The sequence below is a fragment of the Mus musculus genome, chromosome X (assembly GCF_000001635.26).
Source record: "Mus musculus strain C57BL/6J chromosome X, GRCm38.p6 C57BL/6J".
NCBI lineage: Eukaryota > Metazoa > Chordata > Mammalia > Rodentia > Muridae > Mus > Mus musculus.
Genome location: NC_000086.7, coordinates 48,391,302 through 48,410,471, shown reverse-complemented (window position 1 = coordinate 48,410,471; position 19,170 = coordinate 48,391,302). Strand labels below are relative to the sequence as shown.

The 19,170-nt window shown below is 48.0% G+C and overlaps 1 protein-coding gene across 7 annotated transcripts in view; it reads right to left on the bottom strand.

Moving 5' to 3' along the window:
- Positions 1-2,403: 2,403 nt before the first annotated feature.
- The window catches only part of Bcorl1 (BCL6 co-repressor-like 1), a 66,711-nt gene continuing 49,944 nt past the window's right edge, over positions 2,404-19,170 (bottom strand). For 6 of the 7 annotated variants that reach the window (XM_006541497.3, XM_006541499.4, XM_006541498.4 and 3 more), the window contains 5 exons: positions 18,435-18,601; positions 17,173-17,318; positions 9,834-9,911; positions 8,563-8,713; positions 2,404-4,555 (listed from right to left, as the gene is read on the bottom strand). In XM_006541497.3, the coding sequence (XP_006541560.1) occupies positions 4,273-4,555; positions 8,563-8,713; positions 9,834-9,911; positions 17,173-17,318; positions 18,435-18,601 (825 nt within the window). In that variant the 3' untranslated portion in view covers positions 2,404-4,272. The remainder of the gene's footprint in view (positions 4,556-8,562; positions 8,714-9,833; positions 9,912-17,172; positions 17,319-18,434; positions 18,602-19,170) is intronic. The other variant, NM_178782.4, reaches the window with a different exon arrangement.

Sequence of the window (19,170 nt, the reverse complement as noted above, 5' to 3'; positions counted from 1 at the left end):
TGAGCTTGCTGACTGCACTCAGAAAGGCAGTTACCTAGAGCTTTGAAGACTCTGGACCCAGGGTGAGCAAGCTCTTTGGGCTCCCAGTTGCAGCCAGCAGCCTCCAAGCGCTTCTGCCCTGTGCGCCGGGCATGGAAGCCAATATCCAGCAGGTGGCGCTGTGGAGCCGGAGATGGTGGGCCAGCCAGGCGGAGCCCGGGAGGGAGGGGCGGCCAGGGCGTGGCTCGCCGCTCCCAGAAGAGCAGACTAAGCGGGCGTCTTCCTGTCCCTTGGAAGTGTTCCCTGATTCTCAACTTCTGGGCGGCTTTGGTTTCCGCCGACAATCTCCCTGGCTTTGAAGCTTCAAACTTTCTCCTCGGTCCCCTTCCCTCTCCAAGAGTTCAGCAGTCCGCAGAATGTCGCCTTCCCATTGGCCAACCGTTCCCTGGCCCCGCCCCCCGCCCCCGTCTCTAGTACCTGTAGGTGAGCTAGTGGCGACTGGGCTCTCTGGCTCGCTGCGGGCTCCCTAAAGCCGCTAAAGCACGCTCCAGGCCATCGCCAACCTCTAGACAGGTCCTGGACCCGATGCTCCCTCTCCTTAGCCTGCCTTTAGCAACACTTTCACGCGCCACCGCTTTCTCCCTTGAAATGGGAGAATAATCGAGGCATCTGTTACAACCATTTGCCTGCACCTGGAGGAGACACACACACACACACACACACACACACACACACACCCCGAGCCTGGGAGGAGCACTCACCCAGCGGCCAGCCCTCCTGATAGTGGAAACTGCCACTGTAAGGGGGGACACAGGGCTAGGCCTGCTCCCCTTCTTAATCTACCAGGTCTGCCTGAACATTTGGCAGCTCTTCCCTACCCAACACAGCAAAAGAAAAGCTTCCGTGTCAGCCTTGATCTTTATAACCTGACAATAGTCTCCAGCTACTGTATGGGTCAAAGAACGCATAAGCATGAAATGTGAAAGTGCTGTTGACTCTTCTCTCTCCTCCAAGCCTCTACTCACATTGTGCCCTCATTCCAAACACCATTCCCTGGCATCTATTTATATTTAAGTATGCACCGCTCACTACCTCTCCCGTGCCATCTGCTCCAAGCATCCAGGTGCCCTTGCCCAGCCCTTTGAGCTCCCACGGCATTTGGGGCCTATCTGAATACTGTTAATCTCAACAGGGCTTCTGTAACCTCCTGACTTGTCTGACTTCTGAACCGCATTTCCTTTTTGTTCTTTTGAGACAAGGTCTCACCTATGTAGCCTGGGCTGACCTCAAGCCCCTGCCTCTGTTATTCAGAGAAGTAGAACTGTAGACATGCGTTATCACACCTTGCTTGTTTGGGTGCTGGGTCTTGCTGTATAACCCTGGCTGACCCAGCGTTCACAGGAACCATTCTGCCTCCCCCCCCCCATGTCCTTGGGACTATGGGTATGTGTCACCATGGATGCTTGCCTTCTGACTACAGGTTTCAACTAGAGGATAGACCTGAAAGTAGAAACACTATGGGGTGTTTGGGATGACCTTGTAATCAGGAAGTGGGGAGGGGAACAGCAGGAAGGCAGATTAATGCTGTACCTCCAAAAGGATGGTGTTTCCGTACCTGGGCAAACTCCAGTGGAAACACCTTGCTGAAGGATGGGTAAGGACTGCAGCTGAAGTTCAGACCTGGGGAATGTCCGGACTTTAAGAAGCCAGACACATCATTCTCCTGGCCTGCCCACTCAAGCCACAGTAAGAGGCCCAAAGATACAGCGCTTAAAGTTTATAGGATCCAGCCAGGCGTGGTGGCACACACCTTTAATCCCAGCACTCGGGAGGCAGAGGCAGGCTGATTTCTGAGTTCAAGGCCAGCCTGGTCTACAAAGTGAGTTCCAGGACAGCCAGGGCTATACAGAGAAACCCTGTCTCGAAAAACAAAACAAACAAAAAGTTTATAAGATCCAGAGCTTCACAAAGTCTCACCTCGAACAGATTCTGGGGCCTGCAAAGACCTTCTGCCACAGTTTGTCTTAAAGAGTAATCCTAAAACTAGGAACAGGTGTCTTGCCTTATAGTTACGTCATTAAGTGGCAGGTGGGGAATTCCACAGTATAGCCAGGTGGGTAGTGTCAGCCCAAAGAGGAGTCAGCAGATTATTTCTGACTGAATTGGGAGAATCCTAACATCCAGCAGCCAAAGGGTCCCTCTTCTACTCCTGTTACTCTAGTCCAAGAATGCCCCTTCTACATTTCCAAATCAAAGCAACCCCAAGTTGGACTATTTTTCCCTCAGGTGGGCAGGGGCCCTGGAACATGCCCCTTTCCAGACCAAAGCTCTAATTTGACTTGCTCCCCCCTCCCCTGCATCTCTAGGGACTACGTAACTCCCCCAAAAAGCCACAAATGGGAAAAGTGAGGACAGGAGACAAAGGCCCTGACACGGGTTTTTCAGTATGCAAGTGTTTTTGACTCCACAGCCAGTTGCTTAAAACGAAACATAAAGGGCAGCCAGAATACACACCGAAATGCAAAACAAAAAAGAAAAACAAAACAAAAGCAAACCAAAAAACCAGAAAACAAACCACACAGTATCATAATTTCCAACAAAACAAAATTGAAATCCACCCCCCCAACTTTATATATATATATATATATATGTATATCTATATATATAATTTTGTTGCCGTTAAAAAGGGAAAACAGTTGTTCAAAACCAATTGGGTAGGATGATGGGGCTGTCCTACAGAAGGGGACTCAGAAATTCCTCTGGGAACAAAACACACACACACAGTTAAAAGAAAGAACTCTCCTAAATGGGTCAGGAGCCCCCAGAGGACAGATTGTCCCATCCCCAAACTGGCTTTTTTTTTCCTTTTTTTTGTCTTTTTTTTTCTATTTTCTTCTTTGTTGTAGTTTAGCACCTGTACAATAAAACTGTACCATCTCCATCCAGAGCCAACCCCAGCAAGGCCCTCCTGCCTTTGGATGGTACATACTCTCTACAAGGATTGTTCGGAAAAATAGCAATCGGTAGAAAAATAAGAAGGGGGGGGGGAGACAATGCCATGGAGGGGTGGGGCCAGGGAAACAACCCAAGCTCCTCCTCCGTCCCTCTGGTACCAGATCTAACCAGGCATCCAAAGGCCTAGGAGCCACTCACTCATTCCCCGAGTTGATGTGGAGCCTAGTCAGTTCCGGGCCCTTTACAGATTCCAAAGGAGAGTTGGGGGGCAGGTGGAGGAGAGAGGGGTAGAGGATGCTGTAAGGCTGTGGGAGTGGTGGCAAGGCAAAGGCTCAATATTTCCAGATGAGGAGCCCAGGGTAGGTAAGGTGAGGCAAGTAGGGGAGGGGTGCAGGGCCAAAGATGCTGGAACAAGTTCAAACTGCACTGAGAGATCAGTGTGAGGAGCACCCTTGCCTCAGGCCCATCTCAACCTGCCTTTATCGGAGCAGCTCAGGAACCCTGCTCCCTAGTAAACACCAATCTCAAGATGGAAGAGCTGCTACAAAGGGTGGGGTAAAACTGGCAGGGGGTGGGGGAGCACCAAAGGCCAGGGATTTGCCCCCAGCCCCCCAGCTCTAGGTCAGCAGCAGCCAGGTTGTTTAATCATATGATGATGTCCCCCTATCCTTCCTCACCCTGCTCCCTCCCCACATGGAGAAAGACAAGCTGGGAATACTTTTCTTGGAGGGAGGGAGGGAGGGAGGGAGGGAGGGAGCGAGCATCCCCAGAGCTCACGTAGAAAGAAAAGGGAGAGGAGGTAAAGAAAGTCCCTCAATACAACAAGTTGTCTCAAATCGTCACAGTGATACAGACTTATCAGAAACCAATGAAACAATACAAATTAAATACTAATAAAATAAATACTATGGAAGACAGAAGAGCACAGGGAGACAAAAGGGGGCACTCAAGAGATTTGGGTTTTTCTCACTTCTCCTTAGGACAGGCCACAGCCACCCAGGCCCATGTTTGGTCTTGGTCAGAAGTGTAGAAGCCAGTCCAAGGGACCCTGGTGCCACCTCCCACCATCTCCAGACCTCTTGTCTTCAGAAGTGGAGTTCAACTTTCCACCCCATCACCAACCACAACAACAACAGGGAGATGAGAACTAACTGTAACCCCCTCCCCCCCCCAAAAAAGAAAGGAATCCAGTCACTAATGCTGGCATTGATAAGGCGGCTTCTTGTTGGTCCGTATTATTGCCTCTTTCTGCAGTCTGGTGCTCGGTGGGGGACACATGAGCGGTGGGGGAAGGGTGAACTCGAAGGAGAAAGAAGACGGGGAGAGGGGCTGTTTCTGTCAACTGCTCCAAGACTGGTATTCCACCTCAGACCCTAGGAGCCGCAGCAGCTCTGGCTCATACTGCACCAGCTCCACAGTCTCAGAAGACCCTGGGGGAGATCTGTCCTCCAAGCTCCCAGGCCTCTCAGCAGGGCTCAGCAGCTGACTGGAGGCCACCTGCCGGTAGAACTCAGCCTTGGGCAGGGTGGTGATTTCAAGGTGTGGGAAGCGGGCCTGAAAGATTCTTGAGGAGAGCTTCAGCCTCTTCAGGACATCGCTGAAGAGGAACCAGTTGCAGGGTCTGGAAAGGCAAAGAAAGAATTAGGGAAGCAGGCTCAGGAGGGGGAGTGGAGCCCCCAAAGCATAGAAGGCCAAGAGACCAAGTGACCCCCACAGTCCACCCCCACAGCCATACTTCCTATTGACACTTAACTGCTGCCTCTCAGGAAACCACGAGTCTCTGGACTGAGGCTGGGATAGAGCACAATACCTGCCCCAGCTTCTAGCTGAGCATCACTGAGTACTCACCCCACAGGCTAGCTCTTCCATAGAAGGCAAGCCAGGGGCAAACTAGGCTTAGCCTGCTACCCCATGGCCTGGCATTTACTATCTGCTGGGGCCACATCTTCCTGACCCCCACTCTAGGCAACCCTGCCTGGCCTCCCTCTCCTGACCTGACTCCTGCTCACTTGTTCTAGATCTTCCCTGGTGGAGGTGGAGCTGTGGAGAAAGGCCTAAACTGTGGGTAATCCAAAAGGCATTTCTCTTTGGCTCTGGAATGTATTAGACAACTTTTTTTTCCTCCAGCAGCGGCAGCACCAATGTTTCTGCAGGCCCAGGGCTCACATTACAGCCAGTCTGCCCTTGTGGAGCACATCTGAGACTGGGCGGCAGCCTAGGGACAGCTGGGAGGGGCACTGCAGAGGCCTCTGCTTACCAGGCAAGCACTTGCAGGAACTCAACCCAGGAGGAAGTGCTGCAGTCTCCCCTCACTCGCTCACCCCACTTTATAGTTCTTCCTCCTAGTCACTCCACTTCTCCTCTGCAGCCTTTGCCACTTCTAGTTTGGGTTACAATACACCAGCCTTACACTTGCTCTGTCTCTGTTTTCTTAATGGGGGACCAACCTAATAAAGCTATTTTAATATAGGCTTAAGTACATAGGTTTAAGACTAAAGGTACTGAACAGAAAGTGAGACATACCAGGTTTCTCAGGCCCTCGGGCCCTCTTTTCTTAAAAGGTAATATGACCTCCGTCTCCCCCCTCACTGAATAGCTTATGATGGCTCTCTCTTAGTTCCAGCAAGCATACCGACTTGGGGCTCAACAACCAGGAGCATATACTGGTCTTCTAGTGCTCAGATTCAATTGTCAGTACCCACGTCAGCTGCCTCATTGCTGGGACCCCAGCTGCAGATCTCCTTGGGTACCCACACTCATGTCTATATACACACATGCAAATTCACACATCTATGCATAATTAAAAAGAAAATAGAAGCCAGGCCTGGAGGCACCTGCCTTCCATCCCAGCCCTTGGGAAGCAGAGGCAGGCAGATCTCTGAATCTGAGTCCAGGCTGGTCTGCAGAGTAAGTTCCAGGTCACACAGCAAGTTTTTCGTGTAGTATTAAGTCAGACCTCCAAAAGATGACCCCAATTCAATTTCTTCTACTCAGTCTGCAGCTCCCACAGCTACTCACCGGTACTGTATTCCTGTCCTACCAGAAACACTTATTTTTTTTACAAATTTTATGTGTATAGATACTTTGCCCAATGTATCTGTATGCTTTTTTTGTTTGTTTGTTTGTTTGTTTTTTGTTTTTCGAGACAGGGTTTCTCTGTATAGCCCTGGGTGTCCTGGAACTCACTCTGTAGACCAGGCTGGCCTCGAACTCAGAAATCTGCCTGCCTCTGCCTCCCGAGTGCTGGGATTAAAGGCGTGCGCCACCACTGTCTGTATGCTTCTTGTACATACCTGGTGCCTGCATGAATGTTGGATCTCCTGTAAGTGGTGTTACAGACAATTATGGGCAACCATAACAGGTGCCAGAAATTGAACACAGATCCTGGAGACCAGTGCTCTTAATTTCTGAGCCATCTCTCCAGCTCGCCCTCCCTTTTTCAGAGGATCTCACTATATAACCTTAGCTAACTGGTGATTCATTCTGTAGAGCAGGCTGGCCTCAAACTCACAGAGATCCACCTGCCTCTGTCTCCAAGTGCTGGGCATGTGTCATAACATCTGGCTCTTGCTTTCTGAACGACTTGAGTGTGCCTGCTATAATGCCTTTGTTCATGCCTTCCCTGTGCCTCTCCTTCTTTTAGCCCAGCTCGGATGCCATTTTCAACCTACAAACCCCCAAGTAATTGAGTGTTCAGTACATCTTCTACGCTCTCATGACACGCAGCCCATTTCCAAAAGGCTACAAAGTCAACATAAACTCTGGCTTTCTCTGGTCTTCACCAGAGCTCAGGATGAAGTGAACTTTTTCTTTTTCACTTGACATTCTTTTTATAGTAATAAACCTGCTTAGAGCATTTGGTCTTATTAAAGTTCATTGCGCACTTCCCTGTGTACTACACTCAGCTGGGCTGTTTTGAAGGCCAGAGTTATCTGTACTATGGATCACAAGGTTGGATCCAGGGTATAAAACATGTTTATGGGATCAGTCATTCCATATGGTATCTAAAACGCCTATCTACCTGGGCCTGGTGGCTCAAGTCTTTAATTACAGAAATTGGAAGGCAGAGGCAGGTGGGTTGAGGTCAGCCTTGTCTACCTAGTGAATTCTAGGCTAGCCAGGGCTACATATAGATCCTGTATCAACAAAACAAGATACTCTCATCTATTTAGACTCAGTCCTTTTCCCTAAAATTCAGCATTTCTTCCATGGCAAAGTCTGCCACATCATAAAATTAGGGAATGGAGCGCTCTCAGCTAAGAGAACGGAACAATCAATACCATATATGTGGACCAACTCTTTCAAAGAACGAGGATAAAGGGGCTGGAGAGATGGTTCCATGGTTAAGAGCACTGCTTGCTCTTCCAGGGGACCTGAGTTCAATTCCCAGCACTTATGTAGTGGCTCAGCTCATGACTGTGTGCAGCTCCAGTTCTAGTAAATCCAACGGCCTCATCTGGCCTCTGTAGGCAGCAGGCACATACATGGCTCAGAGGTCCATGCGCCTGGCTTAACGGGTTGCCCATGTTCTGTCTGTACCTAGAGAAAACGACTCTGGTTCTTTTACTGCCTGTGGCCCAGGATCCAGTTTCAGAGAAGGAGGTGCTGAATACTTTGGGGGAAATAATCAACTGTGCAATACTATATCCCAGAGGCCCAGCCTCACCCCCTGGGATCAGCTTCTGTCCAGAACAAGGAGACTAAGAACAAAAAGGTGAGTGATCCTACATAAAAAAATTATGTTTAACTGATCCTGCATTAAAAAAAGATATATTCATTTTATATGAGGGTTTTCCTGCAGGCATGTGTATGTACCACACATGTGATTAGTGTCTGTGGAGACCAAAAGAGGGCACCAGATCCCTTGGAAGTGGAGTTATATATGGTCCTGAGCTACCATGTAGGTGCTGGGAATCAAACCTGGGCCCTTTCCATGTGCTCTAAGTCGCTGAGCCATCTCTCCAGCGCCCTGACGTAGCATTTTTATCCATCTGCCTAACACTTCCATATGATGCACTGGAAAAGCAATCACAAGCCATGGGCTTGAAGGCTGACGAACTGCCCTCAGCTAAGAGTCAGTTGGGCTCAGTCTACTACCGGGTGTGAGGTATACTCTAGTCTCCAAAAAAGGGTGTTCTCATGTTCTCAGAGTCATCTGAGCCTGGAGAACTGATCACCTTACTGACCACAGGCTGTGGAAGCCCTGTGCTTTGCATTGCTAAGAATTCTGGTGGATCCAAAGCTATGGCCACCATATGTCTTGGCTTTTCCAAGAATTTCAATTGCAAGTATTCTGTGTAACTGTCCCCAGAAACCACAAAAATGTTCCAGAGATTCTAATAGTTCATCATCCCAGATATTTCCCAGATTATCGCCTCCACACACAACAGTGCACAAAATTCTTCCGATTTGGGGGCCTGGAAATGCATCAAGTTGATAGCTGAGGTGTAGCTCTGGAGGTCTGTGAAGCTTGAGTTTGGACTGGAGGAACAGGGTGTCTTTCCTCTGCTCCAGCACTCATTCCCCAGACAGCCTGTGCCTCCTTCTGCAGAGCTCCTCCTTCCCTAAGCAGGCCACAGGTTGCCAGGACACTGTCACACAGTCTCCATAGACTTCCCAGACACTTACCCACGGGACACTGACACTTGGAGGTTGTAACAAGGGAGGAGAGGCTTGTCTGAGAGTTCGAACATGAAGTCATCCTGTTCTGAATCATCTCCTTGCTCGGCACTCCCAGGAGGATTATGGAGGAGGTCACAGGCAAACCCGTCTTTTTTCTCTGTAGGATGAGAACATGGGGCATCAGCTACAAGCACAAAACTGAAGGAAAGGAACGGCTCCATAAAGGAGTATGAAGGGACCACTTAGGGGATAAATACAGGGCCACAGGCCCCTGGCTGGATCGACTATGGACTCGAATTCTGGAGAGGGCACAGGAAAGTTCTAGTCTTGGAAGGAACTATGCTGTGGCCAGAAGGCCATTATCCTTCTCCACCCTCTGGTTGGGAAAAGCAAAGTGCCCTGAAGGTTGCAAGCTCAGCTGTTGCAGATAAAGACGGAAGACACTAGCAGCTACTACGGGCTAGTCCACCTGTCCTCTGGCTGCAGGTTCCTCCATCCACCTCACTGCCCGATCCCAAGGTCCATAGACTCAGAAGGTTCCCTTCTCCACCCGATCGATCGTCCGGGTGCGGCCCGACGTATTTCATCTCAGCCTTCTGCTCTTACTCCTCGGCCCCCAGCTCACTAGACAAACGCTGGATGATGGCAGACACTGGTGTGCTGAGCTTCCTGCTGCACAGTGCTTGTGACAGAGGGTTAAGGGCCCAGGACAGCAGCAATCTCAAAAACTAAGAGCTAAGCCCAGCACCTTGTTGGCCCACACCTTTAATCCCTGTTCTTGGGAGGCAGAGGCAGAAGGGTGTTTGTGAGTTTCAGGCCAGCCAGAGTTACAGATTGATACCCTGTCTCAAAAAAACAAAACAAAACAAAACAAAAAACAGAGCAGCAAACAAGAAAACCAAACCAAACCACCACCACACCCTTCCCAGAAGAAAATTAAAAAAAAAAAAAAAACGAATGAGGGCAATGTCACAGGGACAGAGTGGGGGACAATGAAAGCTGCCGGGTAAGGGGCTAACACTAGGATTTGAGGTAACTCTAGGATTACAAAGCATCCCGGGTGGGGAAAGGGACAAGGCAGGAGAGGATGACATTGTGCAAATCCTTGTGGCATCTCAGGCTTCAGACTGGTGATTATTGAGACTGAGGGGGAGGGCTGAAAGGGCCCGTAAAGCTACTAGCAGGTGAGGAAAGGCTGCCTCCACAGCGGGGCTCCTACCTCTGAGCCACACGGAGCTGCATCCAGCCCTCCCAGCTTCTTCCCACTCTGAACTTACCCAACACAGAACTGCTGTAGAAATCCCAGGACGCACGGGGATCGCCCTCTGCCCTGCCCTGAAGATCCGAGAGGTGATCTGATGAGAGAACAGAGGTAGGTGTGAGACACAGAGGAGCTCTTGAGGATTAGCTTATATGGGGTTGGGGGAGGGGAAGTGGGCAAGGCTACAAGAGTGGCCAGGGGTGACAGGAAAGAGACACAACAGATTGCAAGCAAGCAGAAGTCCCATGTAGCCTCACTGATGTATGACCTAGTTTTTAATAAAAGGAAAAATTACCCTCTAGTATTATTAAATGGGGGTTTAAATTAAAAAAATAGATTTCCAACATTTTATATATAAAAAAGATAAAAATTCTAAGATCTGGCAGCACTGCCTCTGCATTCCTCTATGTCAACAGTTGGCCAGAGGACACTGTGACACATGTACAGCCTCCAGTCCCCACTGGGCCTCTTCTCGCTTACACGTCAGCCTGAAGGCTGTTACTTGGGGACCTCAGCTTCAAAAGGCACAGGGCATTCCTCTACAAGCAGAATCCCACGCCTATCACAATAGGAATGTGTGTCCAGTCACGATCTAGCTTCTATAAAGTAAGGTAAGTAGCTATGGGGTAGCTCAGTGGTAGAGTGCATGCTTAGCACATGCAAGAATCTAAGTTTATTTATAGCTCAAAAAATACATAAATAACAGCAGGGTGGCACTCACGTGCACACACACACACACACACACACACACACACACACACACACCCTACCACTCAGAAGGCTAAGGGAAGAAAACTGACTTTGAGGTCAGCCTGGGCCACTAGAAGAAACACTGTCTCAACAAAACAAAACCAAAAAAAAAAAAGAAAACCAAACAAACAAACCAGAAACCCCTTTGCTTCTACCCAAAAGAGCTCAAGAGGCAGTGCTAGAAAATGGCTCAGCAGGTAATAGTGCCCGCTGCACAAGCCTGGTAACAGTTTGATCCTTGGAGGCATGGAAAAAGCTGGGTATGGTAGGAAGTATTTATAGTCTCAGAACTCCACCAGCAAGACTTGAAGGAGAAACAGGAGAGTCAACTAAAAGCTCAACTAGGCTGGAGCACATCACACCAAAAATAGATCCTGCTTGAAAACAAGGTGCTCTGAGAGGACTACCACCCCAAAACGTGCCCAGTGGCTGCTACCTGCATGATGTGGCCTGTAAGGGTGGCACACACAAACATGCATGCACTCACACAATAAATTACTTTTTAAAAAAAGAACCGAAGACAAGTATTCAAACAAAATTCTGTCCACATGAACTGACATGGCTCCATTCACAATGGTCAAAAGTCAGAAACAGCCCAAATGTCCGTCAAGGGATGAATGGACAGACAGAATGAGGTAATATCCACAAAGAAGAATATTACTAAACCATAAAAAGGAACAACATGAATGGTAGGTGAAAGAAGCCAGACACAAAGTGCCATATAAAGAAAAGAGTAGGGGTTAATGGGAGGGGTGATACTGTGATGTAAAGCGAATACAAAAATTAATCAAAAAAGAGTGATAATATGTCACATACTGGAAATACATGATGCTACTAAGAATCAGTTACAAAGGATATATATATATATATATATATATATATATATATATATATATATCCATCTCAATGAAATCTCCAGACTAGGCAAAGTCAATAAGACAGAAGGCAGACTAAGCATGGATGGCAGTGTGTGTGTGGGGGGGAGGGCAGTGACTAAGAATAGATCTGGGGTTTCCCTCTGCAATGATAAAAAAGTTCTGAAAGCAGATAGTGGTGACTGTAGTACAACACTGTGACTCAACAACACTCCATCACACAGCTGTCTCAAGTGGCTAACTTCTTCTATGTATCTACTCCCACAATGAAAGGGGTTTACAACCCACCTTTCATTGGCTAGCTCTAAAGACAGGCCTCAGGTCGCCCTCAGCCTCCCTGCTTCTTAGCATCAGTCAGTAGACAGGTTCACCTCTTCTCCCCACCCAGATACAAAGCAGGCTTTCCTGATGAAGCCTGTGAGTGCAAGGCTAGGAAGTTGCCAGTGTGCCCAATTGTACAATTAACAGGCTGGCTGAGCGATGGGGGATCGCCACCAGCTCTCAAGTAGCACCTAGGTAACAGGAAAGAAGAGAACACAAAGAACACAAGGAGATGAGGGTGGTCACCTGCAAAGCCAGTCCCAGAATTCCACTGGGAGTTATTCCCCCCAAGGAGTGCAGCTTGCTTCCTCCACTGAAGGTACCATCGCCACCCAGTGCCCCTTCTGGACCAATCCAGCAGCAAGAACTGTCTGTTAATGTAACCTTCCAAAGCCACTCCCTTCTTAGCCATCTTCCAAGACATGACGAGCTCAGGCTCCCACTGGGAAGGCACCAGGGAATAGCTTTTAAAGTAACAGCAGAGTGAGGCACCTTACGTTGTGGAGGTTAGATCTCTGTACACCCCACATAAAATGGAGGCCCCGCTGACAGCCTCCACATCTTCAGTACACTGTACTGCCTAAATCACAAGGACTTCCTTCCAGAAGCATCTGTTGGGCAGGTGTCTAGTCTACTCTGAGTCTAGTCCTATGCTTTGTATCATAGAAAATAAAGGAAGGAGGCCCTTCTTTCTGTAAAAGGAAGGAACAGGGTCTACTTTTTGTTAACTACTGTCCCTCCTTTGCCGGAACTCCAGTGTCTGGCCCCTAAGAAGAGCTTAATAAACATACTAAGAGAAGAACATACTAAGAAACATACTAGGGAAGAGGATGACTAAGGAGAAAGGAGAGAATCACAATAAAGTGAGACAGCAAAGGGCTTGCTTAAGCAGTGTGCCAAAACATATGCACTCCGCCGCCCCTGTCCCCCTACCCGCAGTCACACAGGATTCCACTGGAGCAGGTCAAGTTCACCACATTCCTGTGGCTCCCACTAGGAATCGCCTTCAGAGCCCAGCACATTCCTCTAATTCTCTCCACCGCCTGCAAAGCTTTGTCGTGGACAGGTGAACCTGCCAAAGTTAGCTGGCATGAGCAAAGATGCTAAAGTTGGAACAGGCCCATGCGTGACAAACACGTGGGCGGAGTCACCTGATGGTATAGCATTAATCCATAGTCCTCAGATAGGACTACCATCAAAATGAGTGGCCTTTATTTTCTTGGATTCTGCCTTCATCCCCAGCAAACTTGCAAGATTTTACCCGTTGTGTGAGAAACTCCTGTGAGCGTAAACATTCCTGTTCACATACAAATGCACCAGGACCAATAAAACAAGGATTGGAGCACACGTGACCAAAGCTGCACCGTGGAAAAGCTAAAAGATGGACACAGCGCAAAGGGCTATGCATGAATGAACAGATAAAAATAGTGTGTGCACGTGTGCATGCGCACACATGCGCACACACACACACACAGAGGACACACTATTAGTCAGTCATAAAAGAATGTTGGGTCAGATAGATGGCTCAATAGGTAAAGGTGCCTACCATCAGCCTGAAGATCCAAGTTCAATCCCAGGCCCCCACATGGAAAGACAGACTAAGTTCCCACAACTTGTCCTCTGACATTTGTCACGCATACAAACTGACAGACAGAGGGTGAAGGAAGAGAAGGAGAGGGAGAGAGTGTGATAGAATATTAAAATGAGTGTAGTTCTGAAACATGCTAGCATATAGATGGGCCATAAAACCACTATACTACATGATTATGCCTTATAGGGTTCCATGTATATGAAATGTCTGGAATAGGCAAAGCCACAGAGACAGGAGTGCAGATTGGCAACTGCAGGAGCTGAGAAGAAGGTGACGGGAATAAACAGTTTGTACAAGGTTGTATGCAAGGACGATGATAATGTTTCAGAACTAGACCGCAGCGGCTGGAACCCTGTAAATGAAGTAAAGGGCACTGAACCGACGATCACGTGGTGATCAGTAATTTGATCAATTAGTCATTTTACCTCATCAATCTTACCCTACACTTTTTTATTGAAAGCCCCCTCAGCAGTACTTTTGTTTGTTTGTTTGTTTTGTTTTGAGACAGGGTTCTCTGTGTATCCCTAGCTGTCCTGGAACTCACTCTGTAGACCAGGCTGGCCTCGAACTCAGAAATCCTCCTGCCTCTGCCTCCCAAGTGCTGGGATTAAAGGCGTGCACCACCACTGCCCGGCCTTCAGTACCTCATTCTTAAGTAGAGAAAACCTTGTTCCCACGTATGGAATTGGAGCTAGTAGAGTTTCTCTAGATCCCAGCATCCTAGCATACCCTACCCAACCAAAGTCACCAGCTGAGGGACATGAAAGGAGAAAAAGAAATGAGCTGTCTTCAATATGGCTTCATATCATAGAAGTCTCTGCAGGAAAACCAAAACTGTGTGCTTCAGTGACCTTGACTGGTCATTGGCTAACCCTTTCCCCAGTGAAAGGGAAAGAAGTCTAATGTCTGAGCCCTAACTGCACAGTTCCTGTGCGCTTCCACAGAGGAGGCAAAACTCGGTCTATTTTCCCTCGCAGTAACATTGGATATTGCTCTTTTTTTTTCTCCAAAGGGTCAAAGGTAAATTAGCAAGATGGCCCATGGGGGAAGCCTTTCCTAGATCTCTTGGGGGTTTGGACAGCTCCATGCTCCATGTAAACAAGATAGCTTTCTTAGAAGAGTTCCGTCCTAGGCAACCATTCCAGAGCAGGAGCCTTACACAGAATGAGGAAAGCTAGCCATGAAGCCCAATCCTGATGCTTGCAAAATATGGAGTCCTTAGCACCCTACATGGGTTTGCCTCATTTTCTACTGGAAGACTTGGGCTAGGGAGGACGCAGACAATGCATGTCTGCAGCACCTGGCTAAGCAAGTGCTTGAAGATGAATGGGATACTTTTAAATGTCTCAGCCAGACAGGTGAACTGAAATTTAAAACAACAACAACAACAGCAATACCAGAAACAACCTCCACCTCTGAAAAAACACCAACAAAAGCCGCCCATGCATAGGTAGCTGGATATATGGTGTAACATAAGAAGAGCACCTCCCTACCTTCCTACCTCAGAAACATTCGACCTTATGGCTCCTGGGGAACCGGTGAGGTAGCATCCAGGGATGAAACGGAAGAGAGGCGCTGCTCAGTTTTGAGGCATCAGAGCCCCCAATGATGGTTATTATCACCATCATGAACGCACTTAATGTCATAGAATTAGTCAGTTAAACTGTTATATTAGATGAATTTCGTTTCCTTTTTTTTTTTTTTAAGCAGTGTCTTGCTGTTTGTTCACTTAAGGAGGACAGGCTGGTCTGGAACTCACTATGTAACCCAGAATAGCTTTACATAATGATAAATGTATTTATTAATTCTATTAATCATAATAGAATTACATAAAACATGTAATACATGTCTTAAAATTCTTTTTGGCTGGGGGTAGTTGCACACACCTGTAATTCCAGCATTCAGGAAACAGAGGCAAGCAGATGTTATTTAAGACAAAACTTCAGACCTCTTGAGTTTGAGGCCTGCCTGATATAAGCAACAAGTTCTGATTAGAGTCACACAGTGAGACCTTATCGTTAAAAGTGTTATTTTTTTTTAAAACAATTACCTAGGAGATTGGGATGAGTTTATAGAAAATAAAAAGAGAAGAAGTTCTTATCTCTCATTTTTTAGGCATTAAAAAATAGTATTGGCAGAGTATGGTGGCCCATGCCTTTAATCCTAGCACTTACAAGGCAGAGGCAGACAGATCTCTGCTAGTCTGGTCTATATAGCAAGTTCCAGAAGAGCCAGGACTACACAGAGAGATCCCATCTCAAAATCAACAAAGTGTCAACATTTAAAGTCTTTTGGAGTTTGACAGATCAATCAGGGAGGAAAGGTTTACACTTATATTCAATAAAGTAACCAGAGGTGCTACCTGGTTTGCAGCCCCCCACCCCCATCAGACAAGTTACGAAAGACAAAGAAGCTTCATTGTCCTGCAGAGCCATGCTGACATCTAAGACAGAATATACATAGGTGTACACGCGTGGGAGGAGGCTACAGATGTTGCACCCTTGGAGTGGCTCTGCTGAAAGGATTAATAACCAGTCATTACTGGCCTACACTAAGTGACTGATGGAAAGAAATCCCTAAGTGACTATGTCTCATGATGACCAGATGCTCAAGGACCCAGCGTCATGGAAGAAATTAAAAAAGGAAGCCTCCGGTCGGTCCCCTAGCCCGAGGATAAGGAAGGCTGGAAAGCCTGAGGCCTATACTCAGAGGTTAGTTAAGGGCACTGTTTGGAGGGTGGACGGGCACAAGTCAAACCCTTCCTAGGCAATCTGTCATCCCCTTGCCTCCCTGCAGCCTCTACAATATCCCCACCTCTTTTCCCTCCCATGGGAACTTTTAGTATAGGTTCTCTTACTCCTGACATTATTAGCTACTCAGCAAAATTCTCTTAAGCAAGCGTGACTCCCGCCTAACCTGGGAACCCAGTGCTGCATCATTGGCAGGTGTAGTTGGTGACCAATGGGCCAAAGTTTGGGTAAGAGGGGAATAGATGTTTGTATCACAACTGAAGCCTATGAAGAGGGTCACGGCTGCAACTCCCAACTGCAGCATCCATCACTCAGGCAATCCGAAGGACTAAGCCATGATGTCACAAAGAGTTGAGATAACGGCAGAAGGAACTGACACTGAGCATGCTGTAAGTAGAGTCTTCTCTTTCATTCCCATCCTAGCTGCCCAACTCAGATCAGCCTGCCTACCTGCTGACACACAGTGCTACGTACTAGAGAGAAAAATCTATGAAATGACTTGTGGCCCTGGCCGTGGACCTGAACATGACACTTCACTAGAAGGCAGAGGGTGGAGAAGAGGCAGGAATGGAGAGAAGGGGAATACTGGAATGCATAGAAAGTATCAAAGTTACCATGGGAGAAGAGCCACAAAGAATCAAGCATCAGGAAGGGTCCCAGAGGTCCCACTTTAATTACAATCAAGAAGAGACTGCAGCAACAGCAAAATGGGGATTATTCATTCTCTACCACCGACATTCCATTCATAGCACAGGTCAACATATCCTGCTTCCAGCCAAGAGTATAGCCAGTTTCCCATTGGGAGGTCTGCTCCAGACACCTAGTGGTGAAATGAATCTCTGTAGGAGGTGAGGGCCTTACTGAGGTAGTGATGTGGACACTCACAGCAAGGGACTTTTTAAAGTAGCTAGAAATTGCCAAGACACTGAAGGAATACGTGAAGACAGAACACATCCTTGTGGGAACTGTCTAGGACAGAGTGACTGAAGACCTCCCCCATCCCCCGGTTGAGGAGTCCAAGGCCAACAAACCCTGAGGATTCTGGCTGCAACTGTGGTCAATGCTTACCACTGAGAAAGCGCTTCATGTTATCACTGCTGGCCAGCTTCATGGCTGTCTGACCCGAGTAGGTAGCCAGTGTGGGATCAGCTCCGTAGGATAGCAAGAGCCAGATGGTTTCTAGGTTGTCATTGACCACAGCATCATGAACTGGCCTGTGGAGGTCAAATAAGAGTCAGGGCTACAGGATTTAATGGAGAACTTTCACAATGCGATATTAGGGGGAAGAAGAGTGAGAAAGATAGTATGGTGACCTCGAGGTAACCCCAGTGTAACATGGGTAAGAGAGCAGGGGAGCCACCTCTGGCCTACGCTTCATATTGTCTCTGTGCACCTCTTTTTCTTTCCCATATTTGTCTCTCCTCTGTGTTCCCCCGCATCTTCGGACAGTATCTAGAGCACAATGTCGATCTACTAGGAGTTCAGTGGAGAACAGGTCCCTGGTGGAAGTTAAAATTAAAGCAGGTGTGGGTGGTTGTGGAAGAGGAAGGGCCCAGGTGACTGCGCAAGGGCAGGGTTGGATAGGTAGGGAGGCTCCACACCAGGTAGCAGCCAAGCAGAGCCTGTACACTTTGATCTGGCCCCTTCTACTTGGTATACACTTCCCCTGGAGTAGAGGAGATGGGTGTGACTTCTCTGAGACATGGAAAGGTTTTATGTTTGTTTATGTGTGCACATTAATATGGTGTAGTGCATTTACTTATTTCTGTATTATGTGTGTGTGTGTGTGCATGAATATGTGTGCAGAAGTTAGGAGACAACTTGCAGGAATCGGCTCTCTTCTTCCATCATGTGGCAGCCAAGAGGGCCAGGCTTGAAGGCAAGTGCCTACATATATCAAGCCAATCTCACAGACCCAGGTAGTTAATTTTTTTGTATGTTCACAGAGACTAAATTACAAAAACCCAATCTGGAATGTGAAACCTAGATTAGTGCTCTGCTTGGAACCTAAGGCCTCAATTCCACATGAGATAAATGGCCCACGACGATGATGGTATTCAGGAGGGTTGAGTGGATTGACTTGGCATGGGACAGAGTGAACCCTGGACAACCTCAGCCTTTCCTTAGTCCCATACAGACTGGCCATTGAGGAACTCATCAGCTCCTGCCCCTAAGCTGGCTCCCTTCAGACATCCTTTCAAAAGGCTTCCTGGTTAAAGCCTTTTTGACACCAGCAGCTGGACATTCTGCAAATATCCAGGTCTGAGTAAAGCTCTGAAGCGAGGGACTGAACTGAGGTCTGAGACTTGGCAGAGGAACAGCCTTCTTGCCTTGTGCCATCCTGCGAGCTGCAGTTCACATTAGCCCCATGTTGCAAGAGGATGTTCAGGATATCAGTCCAGCCCCGGGAACAGGCTTCGTGCAAGGCTGTGTAGCCCGCGTTGTCACGGTGATTCACATCCTCGCTGTGCTTTTGGAGGCAGTAGAGAACTACGTCCTGTAGGGATGGGAGACAGCTCTGTGAGCAAAGACAAGTCTGAAGTTTTTTGAATCCTCCCTGTTAGACTTGCCACTCCACAAGTGTCTGACAAGTTTTACAGCCTGTTCTTTATACGAGGAAACAAATGACACAATTCAAAATCTTTTGTGAACAAAGGTAGTTCTCAGCCTCCATTGCTGGGCCCCAGCCCTGAGCTGGTCCCTTGGCAGGAGGAAGACATTTCTTATGGCCAAGGGCACTCATCTGGGTGGTGATCTTTGGAGTAAGGTCTTCAGAGAGGCTCCTCTGCTGCCCAGCAATCACCTTTCTGAGCTTTACAAGATATACATGGGAACTCTGCTCCTGACAGGCTCATAAATTCCAGTTACCCCAGGCAAGCACAACTCCACAATTCACTTTGGTTTTTTGCTTTGAGACAGGGTCTTGTTGTAGCCCAGGCTGCTCTTTTTATTTTCCCTGAGACAGGGTTTCTCTGTGTAGTCCTGGCTGTCCTGGAACTCACTCTGTAGACAAGGCTGGCCTCGAACTCAGAAATCTGCCTGCCTCTGCCTCCCAAGTGCTGGGAT